The 21,244-nt window shown below is 35.1% G+C and overlaps 4 protein-coding genes across 4 annotated transcripts in view; 1 reads left to right on the forward strand and 3 right to left on the reverse strand.

Moving 5' to 3' along the window:
• Positions 1-1,568: 1,568 nt before the first annotated feature.
• Positions 1,569-3,084, reverse strand: LOC120349641. The gene is made up of 2 exons (XM_039420120.1): positions 2,991-3,084; positions 1,569-2,764 (listed from the first exon to the last, which is right to left on the reverse strand). Exon 2 carries the CDS (start codon positions 2,685-2,687, stop codon positions 1,569-1,571), a length of 1,119 nt encoding a protein of 372 aa, XP_039276054.1. The 5' UTR covers positions 2,688-2,764; positions 2,991-3,084.
• A 9,572-nt stretch (positions 3,085-12,656) lies between these two features.
• Positions 12,657-13,399, reverse strand: LOC111051625. Its single transcript, XM_039421502.1, has one exon. The coding sequence runs from the start codon at positions 12,944-12,946 to the stop codon at positions 12,665-12,667; it is 282 nt and encodes a 93-aa protein (XP_039277436.1). The 5' UTR covers positions 12,947-13,399; the 3' UTR covers positions 12,657-12,664.
• Positions 13,395-14,664, reverse strand: LOC120349642. Its single transcript, XM_039420121.1, has 3 exons — positions 14,605-14,664; positions 13,817-14,067; positions 13,395-13,464 (listed from the first exon to the last, which is right to left on the reverse strand). The coding sequence occupies exons 1-3, from the start codon at positions 14,662-14,664 to the stop codon at positions 13,395-13,397; spliced, it is 381 nt and encodes a 126-aa protein (XP_039276055.1).
• An 11-nt stretch (positions 14,665-14,675) lies between these two features.
• Positions 14,676-21,244, forward strand: part of LOC120349643 — a 291,013-nt gene continuing 284,444 nt past the window's right edge. The window contains exon 1 of the mRNA XM_039420123.1: positions 14,676-14,969. Coding sequence (XP_039276057.1) covers positions 14,924-14,969 — 46 coding nt within the window. The 5' untranslated portion in view covers positions 14,676-14,923. The remainder of the gene's footprint in view (positions 14,970-21,244) is intronic.

Here is a 21,244-nt window from a genome sequence, read left to right on the forward strand (position 1 = left end):
ATCATTATCCTGATGTTGACCTATATCGGTGAAAGCTAATGGAAAATCAGTAATTTTCAAAGAGTTTATCAATTTCAATCCAGAATTAATATCCATATTTTCAAGAGAATTATCTAATTCAGGTAATTCGGGATCATCATGATACATTCTGGACAGAGCATCGGGTAACAAATTAACCTTCCCCGGTATATGCTCGGTTCGAAACTGAAAGGATAATAACCTAATGAGCCACCTGGCCAGACGCCCTAAATTTTTGTCTTGGCGGAGAATCCATGCAATGGCATTATTATCAGTTTGTAGGACAAAAGGTGCATGTTCTAAGTACATACGGAATCTCTCCATCCCATGTATTGCCGCTAAACACTCTAATTCATAAGTGGAATATTTGCACTCTTGTTGGGTCAGCTTTCGCGAGGAGTAAGCAATTGGTTTCAAAGTGTCATTTACCTTTTGAGAGAGGACAGCAGATATCGCTTTAGAACTGGCGTCAGTAGCAAGCACAAATTCTTTATTAAAGTCGGCAGTTATTAAAATGGGCGGATTCATGATAGCCTTTTTTAGAGTTTGGAAAGCCCTTTCTTGTTCCTCACCCCATATAAACTTTGTATCCTTTTTCCTCAATTCGTTTAAAGGACAAGCAATTGTTGCGTAATTTGGAATAAATTTATGAAAAAAACCACACATTCCTATAAATCTAGATATTGCTTTTACATTTTTAGGTCTGGGATAATTCCTGATCGAATTAGTTCTACTAGGATCAATAGTTATTCCTTTTTCATTCACAAGATTACCAAGAAACGAAATTTGTCTTTTAGCAAATTGGGTTTTCTGAATTTTTATCGTAAAACCTGCTGAGCGTAAACGAGATAACACTATCTCTATGTGTTCCAAGTGAGATTTGAAATCTTTTGAAAATATCACAATGTCATCCAAATAATTTATCATAAACTTGTATTTGATATCTTCAAAAAGAGAATTCAATGCAGTGGTTAAAGCTTGAGCTCCTATATTTAGACCAAAGGGAACCTTTTTATATTCATAACAGGCATTTGGTGTTACAAAACAAGTTAAATGTTTACTTGACTCTTTCAAATTCAACTGATAATAACTCTGATTCAGATCTAAAACAGAGTAGAACGAAGCACCATTAAACCAATGAAACGAATTTTCTAAATTGGGCAGAGGAGTAGAATCAAGACAAATTTTTTTGTTTAAAGCTCTGTAATCCACAACTAATCTATGTCCTCCATCATTTTTTGGTACTAAGAAGCAGGGACTAGTATAATGAGAATTGGATTTTTCTATAATACCTTCGTCCAACATTTTCTTAACCTTTTCATTGAGAATTTTCATTTTCACAGGACTCAACTGATACGGTGCTTTTCTGACAGGTTCATTATCTCTTAATTTAATTTCATATTCCACTAATCTACAGTTGCCTAATCTTTCCGTTAGAACATCTGGGTATTGTTTCAAGATATTATCTAATTTCTCCTTTTGAACGTCAGTAAGATCATCAAACTCTTGTTCAGTAGTTATAGCATTTATTCCCTTCAAAGAATCAATACTCAATTTACTATCAAATGGAAATTTGAATTGAGGACAAAAGCAGAAATAATACCTCTTATATCGGGAACTAACTGAGTATGATGTATGAAATCAGCTCCTAGGATAATTGGCGTAGAGAGAGTTTCGTGAATATAGAAGCGGAATTTCCAAGAGAAATGTTCAATTTTTATTTTAAGTAGAACAGTGTTAGATAATAATAACTTGCTTTTATTAGCGGTTACGCAAAGTTGATTATCTTCTACTATTTCAAGGTCAGAGCCACTTAACAATAGTTCATTGAAAACAGGTTTTGAGATAACACTAACGTCGGATCCTGAATCAATAAGACCTATATAGCTGGTTTCGCTATTCTCCATTTTGCAATTAATGAAAGGAGTGACGTTTTTTCTTAGAGCTCTTATTTTTAACTTATTAAATGTTTTAATTTTCTTTCTCTTACTCCTACCTTTTATTCCCTTTAATTTCTTTTTGTCTACTGAAGATGTATTTTCTTTCTTCCTGTTACCAGTTTCTTTGACAGATTTCAAATAATTTACACCTTTATTATTATTATTGCTATTCATCTTAAAAGTCCTGCTATGAATTGACCTTTCTATTTTTTTATTTTCTCGGCCTAGTCGGGATTTTTTATGATTGCAGTTTGAAGCATAGTGCCCTAATTCATTACATTTATAGCAAGTTATTTTACTCGTGTCCCAGTTTCTATTTTCTCTAGAAGGATTCTGACTACCACTATTCCTGGAATTGTGTCCCTTATTATCATTACCCAAATTAGTTCTACAATGAGCGCTGATATGGCCTAAATTATTACACCTGTAGCATCTGTTTCTTACATTGTCAACCCTATTAGATACATTTCTACTATTTTGACCATAATTATTGGGGACAAATTTAGACCTTTCTCTATCTGCAAACAGTATGTTTTGTGAGGTCACTGACATTTCAGTAAGTTGAGCGAAACTACTAGGTTTATTTTGGAAAAATAACCTAGATCTTTCCTCGGGATTTAGACCAGAACAGATGTCGTTTACTATTTCCTCTTCTGATTTATTTAATCTCAACAGTTTAGCTGCATATTTTATCGCTAAGATATATGTAGACAGAGGTTCGTTAGGCATTTGTAACCTATAGTAATGTTCCCTTTCTATTACTGAAATCAACCTAGATGGAATGAAATAGTGGAGCAATTCTCCATTTCATTTCATTTCATTTATTCAACTCAAAACAAAACAGATACAAAAATAATCATATACACTTTTGTGATATATTATCCCTCTAGCTACAAGCTATTTGAGGGATTAAAAAAAATTAAATTTAATCAATAAATATCAACAGTTCTTATTGATTTCTTATTATTATTATTTTTCCACAATAGAGTCCAAGTAGAATGTTCAGTCAACTTTTCATATCGATGTACACATGAAATTCATTAAAGGATTTACCTTCACAGATTGCCCTGTCTAATCTCTCCGCAAGTGGGCCAATAGCAGCAGAAACCAGTAAATTGAAGAGTAACTGACCATCTAAATAAAGATCTTTCTTCTATAAGTAAACTCACTTCAATGAATTTTAGTAACTTATCCACGCTTAAGCCATCATTTTGAGGAAGTTGCTTTATGAGGGCTTCAATAGGATTGGACAATTTATTATAAATTCCATTTAATAGAGAATGAGTTACATTATCTGATACTCTAGTACTAACTAAATGATTTTCTTGGTTGATACTAGACAATATCTCGTCAGTATTTCTATCATGGGCATCTGCTAACGTTGCATTGTTGGATTGCCTACTAGTAGTTTGTGACATCATTTTAGTATTCTGGATACTATTTAAACATGTGTTAAAACTATTCGTAGTTTGATTTTTCCCGGAACTGGATGGTTCTCCCATGTTTACTTGACTATTAGTAATCAATTTATTGGATTCACTTTCGGTAATTAGTATAGTAGGGTTCGGTCTAGATACTTTTTCGATAGGTTGCTGATTATTTCCTTCTTTACTAGAACCTAAGTTCAATTTATCATCCCTAGTGGTTGACTCTGTGTTAAGCCCAAGATTGGTAGCTAAAATATCATCGTTATTTCCGCCTAGCTGACTGATTTGTGACGTAGTTGGATCAATATTAACAATCTTTTCATCAATGGGAGACGCAGGTCTACTAGATAACTCTTTTAATTCTACTAGTTTGGAAAATACAGTTTTAGCGGAAAGAAGAGCCTCGTTAATTCCACTGATTAGTTTTTGATCCCCTACTTCCCTAGCGTAGGTCAATAACTGGAAAATTCTATTTAAAATATGCAAGAAAATCGTAAATCCCTTAGATGTATTTCCCTGTCCGTCAGCACTTCCTAAGCTAGGAATCCCGTCTAAATTTTCCTGTTCTTTAGTCAATTGAAAAACAATTTTTTGAAGAGCTTCTTTACTCGAAGTTTCGTTGTAACTAATCCTACAAATCTGGGGGTCAGGATTACTCCTTAGAATTCTAAATTTGGCTCTTAGTGTGTCAAGGTCAAGATCTTTCACTGTCTCAGGTGGCACTCCCAAAGTTTCAAGCTCAAAAATTAGATTCTCTTTTACTATATAGTTAGGATTAAATTTCCTATTTGGCAACAAACTAAAATCGAAATTTTCTTCAACTGACTTCTTTACTTCCCAGTAATTAACTACACTATTTTGAGGGTTAGATTTACGTTTTGGTGAGAGCATTACCGCCATTTATATCCAATAATAGTACAGGACAATCATAAATTTTACCATATTAAAATAAAAACTAATAAAGAATTATGTTTCTAAATTATTTGTATTCTTTAGTTACTCTACTCTACCCTCCCTCACTTACAATGCAGAAGGCGTATAGAAAGCTATCAAAACGGAAATAGTTTAATGAGAGGCGCAGTTGATACATACGCTGAGAGTGGCGCAGTTGATACATTTTTATTTTGTTTTATTCAATCCTCCCACTGTATGCTAACGAAACTGGATTCAAACCGACAGATTTAGGAATCAATTCCATCAACACAAAGTAAGAAAGACCGGAATAATTCAATTAACGTATACTTAATTAATTTGACAGCAGTCTACAGACCTTAAACATTGCAAATGGGTAGTATTGTAATAAAAACGATATATTCGGTAATAAGCATGTGTGTTAAATTTAATTTTGAAGATAAACAGAATTGGACAAATTTAAATATAGAATCAAATAAATTGTACAGTTATCGATAGTTAAAAGAAGCATCTAATTAAATATTGAAAACAGATTAAACGGTGCAACAAATTATGAATATAAAATAAACAGATTACATTTTGATCTCAATACATAGTGATTCAGATAAATACCTTATATGTTGAGGAGGGGCGCCCCAAAACCCTTTTAATCGATGAACACTTTTGCAATATTTCACTTTTCGCGAGCACTGTTTACACTTTATCCATATGGGCGATGCTACGAAGTTTGGCTGATATCCTTATACGTCGATATTATTTGAAGACGGCGAATCTTTTGGTGTGGCGGGTTTGTACAATTACGAACTCCGGTGGAATCTTCCCAGATTCGTCTGGACCAGTCCTCGTACCAGAATAATTAGACTGAACGTCCTGGATTCGTAATCATCGGTCTGGTTCACCGAATGTAGACTTGCAGCCTCGCCATGGAACGTGGAATATGGGACCTGGCTTCAATCATGGACTTCGGGCATGGACATCCAGCATAAACATCGAGCATAGACTTCGAGCGTAGACATCGACCGCTGTTTGGGATATAAAGGAAAAACCATTTTGTAAATCCTATACATACTATAACTTATACAATATTTAATAAACAGTAGAAAATTAAGTTTTAACAAAATTTAATACAATAGAAAGAATTATTTAAATTTTTTCAATAAAAATTTACTCAAGAATTTTAGAAACAAGAAGTCTATTACTTTATTATTATTTGAGATTTAGACAAATTTACTTCGAAACAGAATTACTACCAGAGCAGAGAAATATAACAAATTAAGGGAATACTTTCTTCAGATATGGGTAAGAACCAATATATATAATTTTATAAATTCAAGATTTATATGATAACTTATTTGTTTCCGCAAAATTAATAGAAAAGAAATACAATGAATTATTATATATAGTAATTACCTTTAATAGCGGGTTTTTGCACGCATTAAAACAATCTGATGTAATATTTGAATACCGGCATTTTAAATTATAAATTTGAGGACTACTGTGAACTATGGAGTTACTACCGGTTTTGTATTAATAGAAAACTTCACATTACTTAGTGAACAAAATAAGTACAGAATTTACAGTTAAACATGAAAAAAATAAGAAGCGGGAGTTACATCCTTTCTCACCGGGAGCTCGACTTGAACTAGCTGTTTTCTATCAAAAATTGTTATTCGACCGTTAATCAGGAAGAAGAACAAGAAAGAAATTGCAGCGACAAGGACAGAAACTGAGCGAGCTCCATGTTAACAGAATGGGAGTAAGTGAGAAAATCGAACGGGAGAAAGAAACTCTCATTCGACAGTATTCGACAAACCTCCTAGATAAGGATGTTTTTCAAAGAATTAACCGAAAAACAAGATAATTTTTGAAACAAGAATAATTCTGTTACATTCTCGATACCGGCCTCTACTTTTACGGCCGGTAAAAATAGAAGAACATTCAAGAGACTACTGATGAATTGGCTACAAGAGAGATGTTTCTACAGTTTACTGGAGTTTTTCTCGTATACAGTGTGAGAAATAAACCGAGTGAAATATTATAATAGTTAATGGCATCTTTTTCTTGGACTTCAAATATTCACGGAGCTTTTGATGACCTGACAGATTGTATGATTTTATTGTAACTGACAAATGCGAAACATTTAATGTAAAATGAAAATGCATGAATAAATATTATATTATTATTATTATTATTATTATTACTATTATTATTATTATTATCCCGCTATGCTAAATAATGCAGTTCAATTCAATTGGATACTTCATAGTTACGCTTAGATATAACTTGGTTTTCTTAATAACTCAATATTTTCAAGTTCTGAGAGTTTATTGAATGTAATCCAAACTTAAAATAAATCTATATATATAAAAGCGAAATGGCACTCACTCACTGACTGACTCACTCACTCACTCACTCACTCACTCACTCACTCGCATAACTAAAAATCTACCGGACCAAAAACGTTCAAATTTGGTAGGTATGTTCAGTTGGCCCTTTAGAGGCGCACTAAGAAATCTTTTGGCAATATTTTAACTCTAAGGGTTGTTTTTAAGGGTTTAAAGTTCGTCTTTTAGCATGTATATTCTTCTTCTCCCAATCTCTTAATTATAATTGAAATTTCCATATCATATGTTACTATAGAACTATAATCTAGATAGAGTACCTCTTCGAAACAGTTGTTAACTGGCAACTAAATTAATAATTTTGTCAGGTTGGCATTAAGTTGAGTTGACTATATTAGGTTGGCACCAAGTTGAAGATCTAAATGCATTTATCGCGGAAAAATTGATTGGGCACTGCTACTTCAATCCTGGGAATATTATATTACTAGCCGTCAGGCTCGCTTCGCTCGCCATATCCGTTTAGCCAGACGTTTAGTCTGGACCCCCGACTGGATTGCTCTAACATATGATAAAAATGCTCAAATGAAAAATGCAGGCGAGCGAAGCGAGCCTGCTGATCTCATTCTTGGACGATCCAGTCGGGGGTCCTGGCTAGACGGATATGGCGAGCGAAGCGAGCCTGACGGCTAGTCTACTATAAATCTGGTGTGGCGCACTCACACAAGATTCCTTGCCGTTATGAAAATTGATCACCTGACGCTAGTGTTCCCGCGCATCTCAAGTCTACTATTCAAAGATTCGAGCCAGCTGGTGACAGGGCAATAACGCTGGAGACACACGAGGTCTTCTTTCTCTTCATAGTGAATCATTTAATAGAATCAACAGTTGCCAACAGTTTGCAATAATTGGATAATCTCATTCTCTCAAATTTCGAGCTTATTTTTAATTTTAGGTGCAAATGTTACTGAACATTAATTGTAGAGATTTTCATGCTCAATCTTTTCCATTCGAAATTCTCTGTTTAAATTGTATCTGAAGCCTGATAATTGAGAATCCAAAATCAAAATTTGAATAGATAGGATGGAGCTCCTGAAATTTTTACAGATATGGGACTTGTGGCAGTTGATAGAGCTTATCGATGACTATTCTAGGTATCACTTTAATCAAAATCGTTTAGCCGTTTTCGAGAAAATCGCGAAAAACCCTGTTTTTGACAACATTTTCGCCATTTTAGCCGCCATCTTGAATCTATGGTAATAGGGCAAGGAAAGTAAAAATGCTTCTCTCACTCACTCACTCACTCACTGATCACGATTTCCGGAAAACTACTGGATGGATTGCAACAAAACTTCGAATATAGCTTCATTATACGTCCTAGGTGCTCACTAAGAAATCTTTTGGCGATATTTCAACTCAAAGGGTGGTTTTTATGGGTTTAAAGTTCGTCTTCCAGCATGTATATTCTCCTTCACCCTATCTCTCGATTATATTTGTAATGTCCATATCATATGTTACTATAGAACTATTATCAAGAGAGAGTACCTATTCGAAACAGTTGTTAACTGGCAACTAAATTAATAATTTTGTCAGGTTGGCATTAAGTTGAGATGACTTCATTAGGTTGGCACCAAGTTGAAGAAATTTCAGTAATTCAGTATGGAGGGTATTTTTAAAACTTCAGAAGTGTCCGTTGTGGAATCATGTTTGCAAAGAATGAGGGAATTCGGCAAAAACTTAACTTGGGCGAAAGAAAGGGGTTATTTATTGAAACGGCAAATAGCTGTTGTTGCTTTTCCTAATGTGAAAATATCTTCCATAGAAGTAAGGCGCTTTTTCCATGAATCAATTACTCCTTAACATTGATTGTTTTACCAAAGAAAATAGAAGGTAGCTTTCGATAAAAATATTGGAGAATATGCATTACAGTTCGTTGACTGTCAGTATTCCTCATAATATCATCAATGCTCTCCATTCAAACAAATGCTGACACATTGATGTGAATCTTACTATAATTTGGTTACTTTAGATCAGATGAAGATAACAATATTGATGATCGCTACTCTTTCAATTTCAATTATGTTTGACATTTTTGCTTTTGATGCCAGCTGTTATAATGTGAAATAAGCAATGAAATCATAATCATTGAAGTCAATTGTACTTAGAAAGCAATTTCTGTTTGAATATGTGTGTTTGTGGATATGTATGTATATCGGACGAATTTCGGAAACGGCTCTAGAGATTTCGATTGAATCAGGAATATGGTGGGTTTGAGACAAAAAACATTATTTTGGAACAGGTCTCAACTCTGGGAAAATTCGCTGAAGTTCCTTGAGGAAGGATTATTGGTCCCTTAAGTAGCAGTTGATCAGAAAAAAGTTCTCAATAGTCTGTTGAAAACGTAAGAGAGTGTGGGTAGATGGAAAAGATCATAATAGCTGTATTTGATTTACCAAATTTGGCAACCTTATTTTGAAAAATTGCAGTACTCACGGAACATTTGTAAGAATAGTTTTAGAAAGTGACCGGATGATAGCAAAAGAAATTTAAAATCGATATCTCCAAACATACATGGTAGTTGAATGTGATGTTTATTGTGAGGTGATAGAAATGTGACTAATTTCATCAGCCTCTGTTGCATTGGTTCCTCTGTTGCTTTATGTTTGTACCTTAGACTAGTTGAAGAATAGACACACTGGGAAGTCTAGCCTCTGAAGCCAACATGAATGGATGCGTGACATCATACTGGGGCATGACTTGATACTGAAATCTGTGGCTGGAGAAACATTCTCTGCTTCTCCATCTACTTAACCATCTCTATAAACAACAAAAGCGACAATATTGGAGCCTGTATTTGGTGAGAATTTGTTAATTGACTTCAAAGTTATAATGTCTTTTGAAAATAATAAGGTACAGTAGCCTACGAAACTATTAATTAGTTATTACAATTATTGTGATGCTGCAATGAGTTCACTCACATCATAACCAAGGATAATCATACAGTTAAAACTTACGATTTTAATGTGTATAAATTTCAACTTACTCATGAAAAGATATTCCACTTCCTTTCCTAAATCTTTCAGTGCAATTATATGCTGTGCAGGAGTTTACCATTTCCATAAATAATATTCTACTTCCATCTGAAATAGACACAATCTGCTATGGAAGACAATGTAAACTCTACAGAGAAGTTTTCTATCCAATGCTGACGTCACGATGAGGCGATATGGCATTAAATGTTGGCTCCATCGACTTCCATTATGAATATACAATGGGGCGTGTCTATCCTATAACTGGTCTAAGGTTTGTATGCAGCCATGGCCTCGAGAGAGCCAGTTGCACTGTCTAATTCATAATCCGGACTAAATACCACCAGAACCAATAAGAGAAGCCTTCTATTTGAAAATTCCAGAATAAGCAAGAGATCCATGAATACCAGAGTCATCAAATTCCGAATCAACTCAACTTTGAATTTAATCTTCAATTGCATCAAGCAAGAACAGAAATAACATGATTACTGCTAATTTGATAACTGTCAACGGAAAATATTAATTGCCAATGAATAAAGTCGAGGTCGACTCTTAAGCCCGCCCAATATTCTACAAAATTCGCTGCAATATTAGAGCACTACAGAGCACTTCCAACACATCAATTGATCATTCGAATGATTTGACTCAATAATTTCCATGCCAAGTTGTGGCCTAATCTCAAAAACGTTTATAACAATTTTGGTAGGATTTAGATTACAAATGTTTCACAAAAATAATTTTATCTTTTAATTCCCGTAGCGAAGCACGGGTGCCCTGCCAGTAATTCTATAATATTCGGTTTTCAATCAAATCAAATTCAAAATCTCTAGTTTATTTATTTATGGACTGAAAAGTGGACTCAAATCAATATTCAAGTGGATAGCATAACCTATAATTTTTATTCTTTCATAACTCCATCTTCATTGTATTATCATTCATCCCATCATCATCACCTAGGCTTGAAATACTTCAAGAAAGTCACCTTTGTAGGATAATAAATGAATAAGTAATAGATAATTAGATTCCCTCAATCTCCATTACATCCACCATTGCTCCGCGAAATCGTGAAAGTTTGTCGAAAACCTCTGGACAGACCTCAACGTGTGGTCACATATTTCCACAAGACTATTCAATGTATTCACTCTGTGTTTACTTCAATGTCGTTGTTAATCCTCTATCCCTCAGACCCTCTTTAGCCTATGCTTCTACATCGTCTCTTCCCCGCCATTAAATTTCATACTCCTAATACTTCAGAGTAATAATATTCGTTTGCTTACTTTAACATGGAGTGATACAGAAAAGAGATAGACAATATTCAAACCCAAGTCATTGCAAAAGCAAATTAACTAACAGCAGCCAGCTATTTGTCCTTCAATGAACTGTGTGCTTGTAGAACAAGCACTTTCTGCTCATTCAGCAATCCTCCTGTAATGCAATAGAAGGCCAATCCACCTTATTGTGTCGCTGAATAGGGCAATAGGCAAGGGAGGCTGCCTCAAAGGGAACGCACTGCTGTCTGAATAGGGAAAAGGGTCAACCGAATATCACAATACGAATTACGGGCTTCACTGACTGCTGTGTACCGAATTACCCTAACAAATCGCCAATCCACTTCTGCTTCCATTACTTCTCGTGCATATTGGTCATGACGTTGTACTTATTTCGTCATACTTTTCCACTGCAAAATTTTGACAGGAAATCTGTATATCAAAACAATGTATCTTGCTTCTTTTCAACATAAAATATTTATTTCAAGAGTAATGTTCAATTCCGTTTATTGGAAAAATCAAATTATGGATTGATCAATAATCTGTTCAAACAGGAATATGCATTTGGTAGAAATGCATTGATCGAAATATGTGAGCTTGATCAATATTGTGGCATTTTAAAACTATCAAGACCATAAAATAAAATAAATCGAAGTAATAGAAGATATAATAATTGTTATTATTGCCAAAGGCTAGGAAGAGTATCCAATGTACTGTTACCTGATAGTAATAAAGATTATACTTATCAACAGCTGAGACTGGGATAAGAGCACCGTTCTATATGGCATAGTTTTGGAAGAACTATTTATTGAAAATATCATAATTTATTGCCAATAATTTGTAAATTGTTTGTAAACAACCATAAAATTTAGAGGTTAAAACTTTGTTTATGTTAGTGAACAGCTGTTTTGAATGCAGTCAAGAAATTAGTTGAAATTAATTTTCTATACTACTGACCTTATGTTTGAGGCAAAACGATGATTATTGTAAAAAGGATGAGAGTTTCAAAATAAAAAATATATTCATTATTGTTGAAATAATTTATTAATGGAAATGTACAACATGTTAAATATCATAAAAGTGAGCAAGATCATGATACAAGCATTATTATCACTGACGAAAGCGCTGATAGCCCAAGGCCAAGCGCACACAGAGCAACTATTCTGCAACTAGAGTCGGCAACCAGTTGCATCTGCAACTAGTTTGTAACTGAAAGAAAACTTTTGTCCGCACATGTCAACGGGTCAATTGTGAATCAGTTGCGTCCAATGTGCAATGGTGGAGTATTTTGTAGGCCTAGTTTGCTGTGTTTTGAGGCATCGCCTTGACCATTTGTGCTTATCATGTCATCAGACTCAGACGAAGAGGATATCATTTACTTCTATCTTTACGGAAGGCGGCGAAGAATACAAAGAGAGCATCGGGTCCATCCTTATTTAAGAAATAATGTGAACTCTAGGCTATTTGTAGCTAGAGAGTTGTCTCAGTCAGATAGGATGTTTAAATCTTTTTACCAAATGACAAAAGATAAGTTTTTGGAACTAACAAGACTGGTTGGCCATTCCTTGGAGATGATGGACACACACCTGAAGGGAATGTATTCCAGCACAGGAAAGATTAATGATCACTCTGAGGTAAGTTTAATAAGTCAACTTTATTGTTATTTTAAATTTATATAAGAATAAAACATATCCACATATAAAATTACCATTGAGTTCTTTTATTGAGTATTTACATTTTTGAGCTATTGAGACCTTGTGAAAAAGCGTTATAAAAATATGCAGTTTGGATATTTACATCAGACGACATGTGAGTCAAGTCTATTTGTGAATCTCTTGAGTCGGACATCGTCGGTGAGGTGAGGATGGTGAGGCCTGATGAGGACCGTGGATTCTGTTGTTGATGTCCCGAGAAACTTATGCCATCAATCACTCTCAACACGTGTCGCTTGAAAAGTTTGAGTTGTGCATCACTCAATTCTTCTGATTCTGGAATCAAGCTGAGCAGAAACATCTTGATCCCCTGATGTCGATCAATTTTCTTATTGGTAGCATCGGCCTCAGGTTTTGATAGTAGCTTCGCCTTTTTTTCCCTGAAGTACTCTGCTACCGTTTGGTCCACTATGGTCGCAGCATTTTTGGCTTTTTTTTGGGATTTGAGAAGTAGGTCTATTGCTTGATGTTGAACTTGTGGATTGCATTTCCACTGCCTGTTGGGAATCCTTTAAAATTGAGGGAGACATTTCTGGGGAAAAGTGGCCTTTGTCTGTAGGATTGATTTCCAACTGAATGGGGTCATCAATTTGGGTTTCAGAACCTTCAATTTCATGAACTGTAGACTGAATATTGCTGGGTTGTGGAGGCAAGTTTCCCGGAGAGGGGGAATTACTGTTTTGATGAATGGCAGGCAAAACTGCATGGCATTTTCTAAATAGTATGCCTTTTTCTTCCCCCCGGAACCGCTAGGGGGAGGTTTTATTCTTCTCATAAATACGGTTCATAGATTTCTCCACTTTTCTTTGCAATCTTGCACTGAAACAAAAAAAGATCAAATCTTATGAAAAATGAGATATTTTCATTATGTAAAACCTATTAAAATATCATAAAATGAAATAAATAAATAAATGTTTTATTGTAGCAGCAAAAGAGAACATCGAATGCATTACAACATCAAATGGTAACAAAAGTAGACACATAAAAAATAAATAGAACTATCAAATAATATAAGTCACAATCGCACACAGGTAAATCATTATAACTAATTCTACACCAACAAATTTTTCTCTGATCTCAATGTAACAATCAAAAATAATTTCAATAGGTTTCACTTAACCTATATGTTTTTGGTTTAGCGACACTAGATTCAGAGACCTTGAATTATTACCTGTATTGAAGACAGTGTACAAAATCAAACAGGTCGAGCAAGGAACTTGGTTCAATAATTTGCGGGATTGCGCTACTAATAAATTCTGATGGTCTAGGATAGGTTCGATAGACCAAATGCCGTTCAAAAGATACTTCCAGGACAGAATCTTCCCAAATTTTGGGCTCTATTGTGTGATTTCTTACACTGTAGCTGCTTCTGGTTTGTAGTAGGAACTTTATTTCCAAGTCGAAGTAGGGCACAGATAAAAGCTGATATATTAGCAGGTAAGGACAGATAACGTATGATCTCGATCTGACCCCACTTAATATTTCCACTTAGATCTGTTCCTTTATCCAGATTTGGATCAATTATTACAATGATTGTCTTTGATCAGTGCTTAACTAGTACAAACGTGCCAAACACAAAATCTGAAAAAAAGAAATAATCGAACTCAGGATATAAAGTTTTGAATTTGAAATATAATGAGCAGTAATAATAGTTGATAGACAGTACAGTTTCAAGATTTGATAAACAGGTTTGAATAATTTTCTATTGACAGGATTAATTGAATTTGTGCTATGATGCTGGGCTATCATGCACGTTCTTTTATAAAGTTTAAAAATTCTTATATGTAAATTAGAATTCTAAATGATTTAACCAAAAATATTACAATATTTGAAATTTAATCAGGGTCGTGGTTCAGGCAGATAAGGACAGTTTAATGACAACGAAAACTTACAATTATAATTCAGTACACTTAGGCCTAGCGCACACAGAGCAACTGCTTTGCAACTACAGTTGCAAACCAGTTTGCCGCGCAACCTTTTGGTGACCTCGGCAATGTAATGGTGTAGGGAGACGCACATTGCGCGACCGGTTTGTGAAGATCTCAAAACAGTCTGAAACCAGTCGCTTCAATCGTGGGCCCGCGGTTGCAGTTGCGATGCAGACTTCAGTCACACGTGATCACGGGGTGCTGTGTTGTTGTTCTGTTGGTTTTTTGACGGCGCATATTGTTAAATTAATATGAGTGACCAAGAAATGAACATTAAACTAGTTGGAGCAGTGGAGAAACATGAAGCACTGAACAATTACAAACTCCCAGATTATTAACGGAAAGATGTAATGGAGAAAGCATGGGAAGAAGTGGCAGCTGAAGTAAATATGCCAGGTAAGAAAAGGTTTTATTTTGCATTTTTCAGCGAAATATTGTTACATAGATTCAATTTGAGTACGAATCGGTGCAAGGCACAATAATATTTGAACGGGTGATTGTTTTTTGTTCATTTTTTTACAGTGACCCTTATAAATTAAATAAGTAACCCAATAACTTTACTAAAGTGATAATCATCTCATCAGTTTATAAATAACCAAATCTTTCGTTAATTTCTTTGTATCCATCACAAATCTATTGTGTATTTTTTGTAATTTTAGCTTGAGTCAGGCTAGTTACACTGCTACTTTTCACTGCCACGTTAAACTTGCAGAAAGGAAATGATTGGCCAGATAATTTCTCAGAGCAATGCTGATGATCCATTGTTTACTACCAAGTCTCTTGTTCCGATACCGGTCGGACGTTGAGCTAGATTTTCAGGTTGAGTTATGTCTTGAGGCCTGTACTCAGCTCCTTCCTGTTTTCGAACAAAGTTATCTAGGATGCAAGCTGATCTCACTATGCTATTTACCGTTGAAGAATCACGACATTGTATTGGCCGTTTGAGACTGCAAACTTTTCTGTTGCCATTCCAAACACACATTCAATGGTTTTCCTTCCTCGGCTCAACCTGTAGTTGAATATTCGTTTCACATTGTCCAGTGTTTTACCTGAAAAAGGCCTCATAAGGTTCCGAGTCAGTGGGAAGGCTTCGTCTCCTACAAAATAGTATGGAAACGGTATGTTTTTTCAATCATACATTTTTCATCAATGGTGATGGCAAGGGTATATTATCACCATGTGCCATCCAGAAGTTCATTGAGCTTGCTTTGAAAATTCCTCCATCACTGTTAGTTACGCCCAGCATAACCTGGCTCAATAATTGTAAAGAGCCCATCGGCATCACAACATGCCAAAAGTACAGTTGAGTGGAAGTGCTTATAATTGAAGTTTTCAGATCCAGTATGTGGAAACTTTTCAATTCTTATGTGCTTACCGTCCAGTGCTCCAATGCAATTTGGAAGGTTCCATAGCAGCTCAAAACGATCAGCAATATGTTTCAACATATCTTGAGTAGGAACAGGCATGTAAATATCCTTCAGTACGTACCAGATAGATTCTGAGGTCTCCTTGATAGTTTTTCTAACTGTACTCTCACCTCTTGCAAAATATAAGGACACTGCCACAAATGTTTCACCAGTTCCCAAATATCTGCAACAGTGTTTCTTTAGAGTTCTAGTTTGAATATTGTTAAAAATGGTGAGTGCCGAACTTTTATTGTTCTTCTTATTAAGCTCAAAATTTAATTTCATATAATGACCGAGGCCCAAATTTAAATGCAGCAAGTTAGCAGGTTCCCAAAATGTGTAGATTGGAATTGAATATATATTTTTTTTGTGAATCAATTGCTGAATCACTTTGTTCTGTTTGAAAATTCGACCTGTTACCTGACTCTTATTAATTCGTTCTATTTACTTAGAGTTCAATAACCTGGAGTTAAATTTTATTAGTATTTTTCATTGAAGTTCCTAACTCGTAGTTGCTAGCTGCTAGAATAGGTGACAATTAGTTAATGATGATAATCTGTGCATTTGAATGAACGAATCCACTAAAAGCTCCCAACCAATCAAGGATTCAAATACCGGTAGATGAATTGATAGCAGTAAACTTTAGCAAATATTATAGAAAAAAGGAAACAACCCCCCTCCGGTTTACATTGGTGGCCAGCGGTGGTATAGTCTGCAAGAATGACTATCAAACCACATTTATTCTTATATATTATTTTATATTTTGGAAGATTAACCAAATAGAGACAAAGATATCTCCGGTTACAGAATTATGTTAGGTGTGGTGTAGGGTTAAAAATACCTCCACCGGTTACAGCACTGACAACAAGAAAATTTTTGAATGATTTATGGTTGTGAATTTTTTCAAAATTAATTATCAACTATTCATTGAAATATAACAAAACGTGCCACACACAACTCATGAACGTGGAAGATTTATCAGTTGATAGATTTTTGAGAGATAAAAGGAAGGTCTTCACCGAATTATATTGGAGAATTTATGTTGAGAGAATTTTTTATGAGGGATGAATTTAAGGTTATGTTTTTAGAAATTTTCAAACAACAAAGAGGGAAGTTTGTTAAATCACACTTATATTGCGAGCTAGTGAGAATAGAATATTGATACTCTTTTGTGATTTATGGGAAATAATATCTCTAAAAGACTGCTCAGTACAATTTGATGAAATTGAAAGAGTACAATAAATAAATAAATAAATAAAATGTTCATTTCCCAGAAAAACTAAAACTACAACATCAATTACACAAAATATCAGATAAATTACAATATTACATACAATAGTTAGTAAAAAAAATCTTTTATAATGTGTCCTATACTTGTTTAGTTTTCTGTGTGGAAATTGACCTACTCCACTAAGGCGTACCATGTTCTAGAGTAGGTTTTGTTAGTTTTTTTTTGTGCATATTATTAATTAGTTAGTGTTTGGTAAGTCATTAGGCGGTTAGTTGTTATTTGAAATAATGTTTTCTATGTTCTGTCTCCCTTTGCTCATCAACCAATATTGTGTACTATTGTTTTGAACTTTCTAGGATGATTAATCTGTTTAAAGTTTGCAGGAAGTATATTATATAATTTTGGTGCTAAATGATTGAAATGTCTCTGGTATAGTACCTTCCTTGCAACACTGGTGATGAGAAGATTCCTGTATCTGGTGTTGTGGTTGTGGTTTCTGGTTTGAAATGTTGTTGGGTTCTTGTGTAATCTGCATAGTATCTCCTTGGAGTTAAGCTGTCTTTGGATCCATCACGTCAAACTCATTGAATAGCTGGTCTGATGTATAGCGTGGAGGCTTCTGGTTGATGACCCTCATGATCAGCTTCTGTACCCTGAGGAGCGTTTCGATGTGCAAGAAGCTTGCACCTCCCCATCCCACAATCCCATACAGCATGAGGGACTGTGCTAGAGAGAAGTAGATAAATTAGATAACTCTTAGACATCCCTTGTCGACTAGTGTCCTCAGAATCCTGAATCTGCAGATAGTCTTCCTCAGTCTCCCGCATAATTCATTGAGATGATGATCCCAGCGCAGAGAAGAGTCCATTGTAACTCCCAGGTATTTCTGTGACAGTTTCCTGCGAACTGTATATGAAGAGTGTTATTCCGTTGATTCTTGATTACTATCTCATCTCCTGTTGGCTGTCCATGTTGAGTCGCCGAATAGGTCAGAACGAAGGTTTTCTCATGGTTCAATGTTAGCAGATTTTCACTCAACCAGCGAGACACCCTCTGAAGTCCAGTGTCGGCTTCTCTCCAGGTCATCTCCCAGGTCGGCTCAGAGAAAAGTAGAACAGTATCATCTGCAAAGGTGGTGATTGATCCATTAATTTCCATGTTGCATAATGGATTTATGTAGAGAAGGAAAAGAATTGGTCCTAGTACTGTTCCTTGTGGCACTCCAAACTTTACAGTCAGCTTGTTGCTTATACATCCATTGACTCTGACACATTGTCAGGTTTGATAGGTAGCTCTTGAAAAAATTCCATGCTACTCCTCTTATTCCATAGTTATCAAGCCTTGAAAGAAGAATGTCATGTGACACCGTATCAAGAGCCTTCTTTTAATCTAAGAATACTGCTGATGGTTCCTCTTCAGTGTTCATTTTATCAGCAATCTGAGTGGTCACATAGTGGATAGCATCATTTGTACTGCGACTAGATCTAGAACCATATTGGTTTGGCGATAGAAGATTATTTTTTTCAAGAAAGCTGATCAGTCTTGTTTTGATACACGTTTCAAAAATGTTTGATAATGTACTTAGTAATGATATGGGTCTGTAGCAATTCATATCTTTCTTATCTCCTGTTTTGAAGATTGGACAAATGACAGCTTCCTTATGACACTGTGGAAAAACACCTTCCTCGAAAATTCTGTTTGCAATATGTGTTAAAGGCTTGGTAAGTATAGTATTATTCTGTTTGAAAAATTCTGGTTTTAAATTATCGAGTCCAGGTGCACTATTAGCTTTAAGACTATGAATGATTTTTATAATTTCGTCCTCACTGACAGGTGTAAAGAATAATGACCGGCAGACTATCTGATCAGCTGCCGCATGCTCATCTGCGCCATTACAATCGCTATTTAGAATGTCCTGAGCCAGTTTTGATCCAATACTAATAAAAAATTCATTGAAAGAATTTGCCATATCTTCATCATCATCTCCCAATTTCAATTCTCTCCCTTCCAAGTTGATTTGGTGGATTTGTGTTCTTGGCTGTTGCACTTCAGTTATTTCTCTTATTACTTCCCATGTTTGCTTAGAGTTGCTGGAAGTTTCAAATCGCCTTGAAAAGTATTGTTTCTTCGCATTTTCTATGACAGTTGTTTGTAGAATTTCTGTACCTTCTGTAATACTCTCCAAGCTGTAGATTCGCTGTATTATTCTTGCTTTGTTTGTGTAATTTATCTCTCTTCCTTATTGATGTAATTAATCCATTTGTAATTTGTAATCCAAGGCTCAATCTTTCTTTTTGTGTGCGATACTCTATTAATAACTTTACATTATTCTGTGTATTTCTTCAGTATTTCTATCATTTTCTTCAAAGCACTATCAGCGCATTCTTGCAGGTACACGGAATTCCAGGTATCATTTGTAGCTCATGAAAGTTTATTATAATCAATACTTTCATAGTAGGGTTTTCTTCTGTTGTGATTGTGTTCCACCGCATCATATTCAATTCCCAGAATAGTAGTTATAAAATGATCTGTAATACAATTTGGGAAAACTATAGGTATTATATCTTTTTTAAAGTTTATCAGAATATGATCTATACATGAAGCGCTTTTATTTCGAATACGAGTTGCCTGCTTTATACAATGTAGGAATCCATATTCACTGAGTAGATTATCATAGTCTTCCAGTTGCCTGTGCTTATTTGGTTCTTTTGTGTTGATGTTCAAATCTACTAGAACGATGTGAAAATACTTTCCATTATCATCCAAAATCTGCCTCAGATCAATGAGAAATTCTGTCCAAGTGTGATGGAGATCTATATAACGCTGTTATAACAAAAGTATCTTTCCCAATTTCTAAATGCATATTCAGACAGTTGGCTTGCCTAACTGCAATTTCTTTTATTTCGACAAAATAGTCGGATTTGACATAAATTATTACTCCATCATTCTGTAGAATAATGTTTTCTTTTTTGTGGCAGGTATAATTATTAATTGATTTCAAGGAAACACCACCAGCAATCCAGCATTCCGTTAAGACTATCACGTCGAAGTCCAAGTTCAGGTCTTCCAGTTGAATAAGAAATTCTTCAAAGTTTTTATTGTAGCTTCTGATGTTGAAATTGATGATTTTAAAGTTGAAAGGTTGGATTGTATTGTTGACATCTTGTGAATTTGGAATCGAAAAGTCTTCAATGTCTAATAAATCCAAATCCTCCATCAAATCAGCCATTTTTGTTTCTGTGTTTATAATTATTTGTGTGCCAATTGTAGATATCCTTGTCCTCAACTGATTGTATTTTTTGAGTTAATGACGGCATGAGATCTTGCTCTCCAACTGTTAAATATCTGAATGAGTTGGTATGCCTACTAAGTGCTACTATTATGTGCTGGATGCGATTGTAAATCTTGAGTGGTTTAGTGTTTTTCCTCACTAGATGTTATCTCTAAACGTTGAACCCTGAGCTTCATGTATAGTTAGTATTGTTAATGAGCCAGCGGGAGCCTTGTTTTTGACAGCTTCCAGTACCATTTGTTTTTCTGATTGCGTGAATATGAGGATCAAAGTTTGTGGTTGTAGGTTGTGAGGTTCTCCGTTAGTTATTGTTGGTTCAATTGATCGAATAATTTTATTTGTAGTGCAGATATCATTGTAGTAGTTAGACAACAGACAGCACACATCCATTGGACACCTGTTGGTCACTGATTGGTAGGAATCCGGATCCGCGAAAACAGAAATATTTTTCCAGACTGCTGGTAAACCACTTCTCTCGATGTAAGATATTTGTTTTGAGTCTCCAACCAGTACTATCTCGTCTGCGCCTGTCAGCTCAGAGACGAATCCCACGAAGCCGGCGTGCATAAGGACAGCTTCATCGATGAATACGCGCTTATATTTTTTGTGGCAGCCATTAATAAGAAACGACGTCACGGTTCTGTAATTTGAATTGATGATCGAGTTGAATTCATTTCCGTGTTTCTCCTGTATAGTTGATCTTATTCCTTTGATTGCGGCTCTTGTTTGAGTTAGTATGAGG

Source organism: Nilaparvata lugens, chromosome 2 (assembly GCF_014356525.2).
Source record: "Nilaparvata lugens isolate BPH chromosome 2, ASM1435652v1, whole genome shotgun sequence".
NCBI classification, from domain to species: domain Eukaryota; kingdom Metazoa; phylum Arthropoda; class Insecta; order Hemiptera; family Delphacidae; genus Nilaparvata; species Nilaparvata lugens.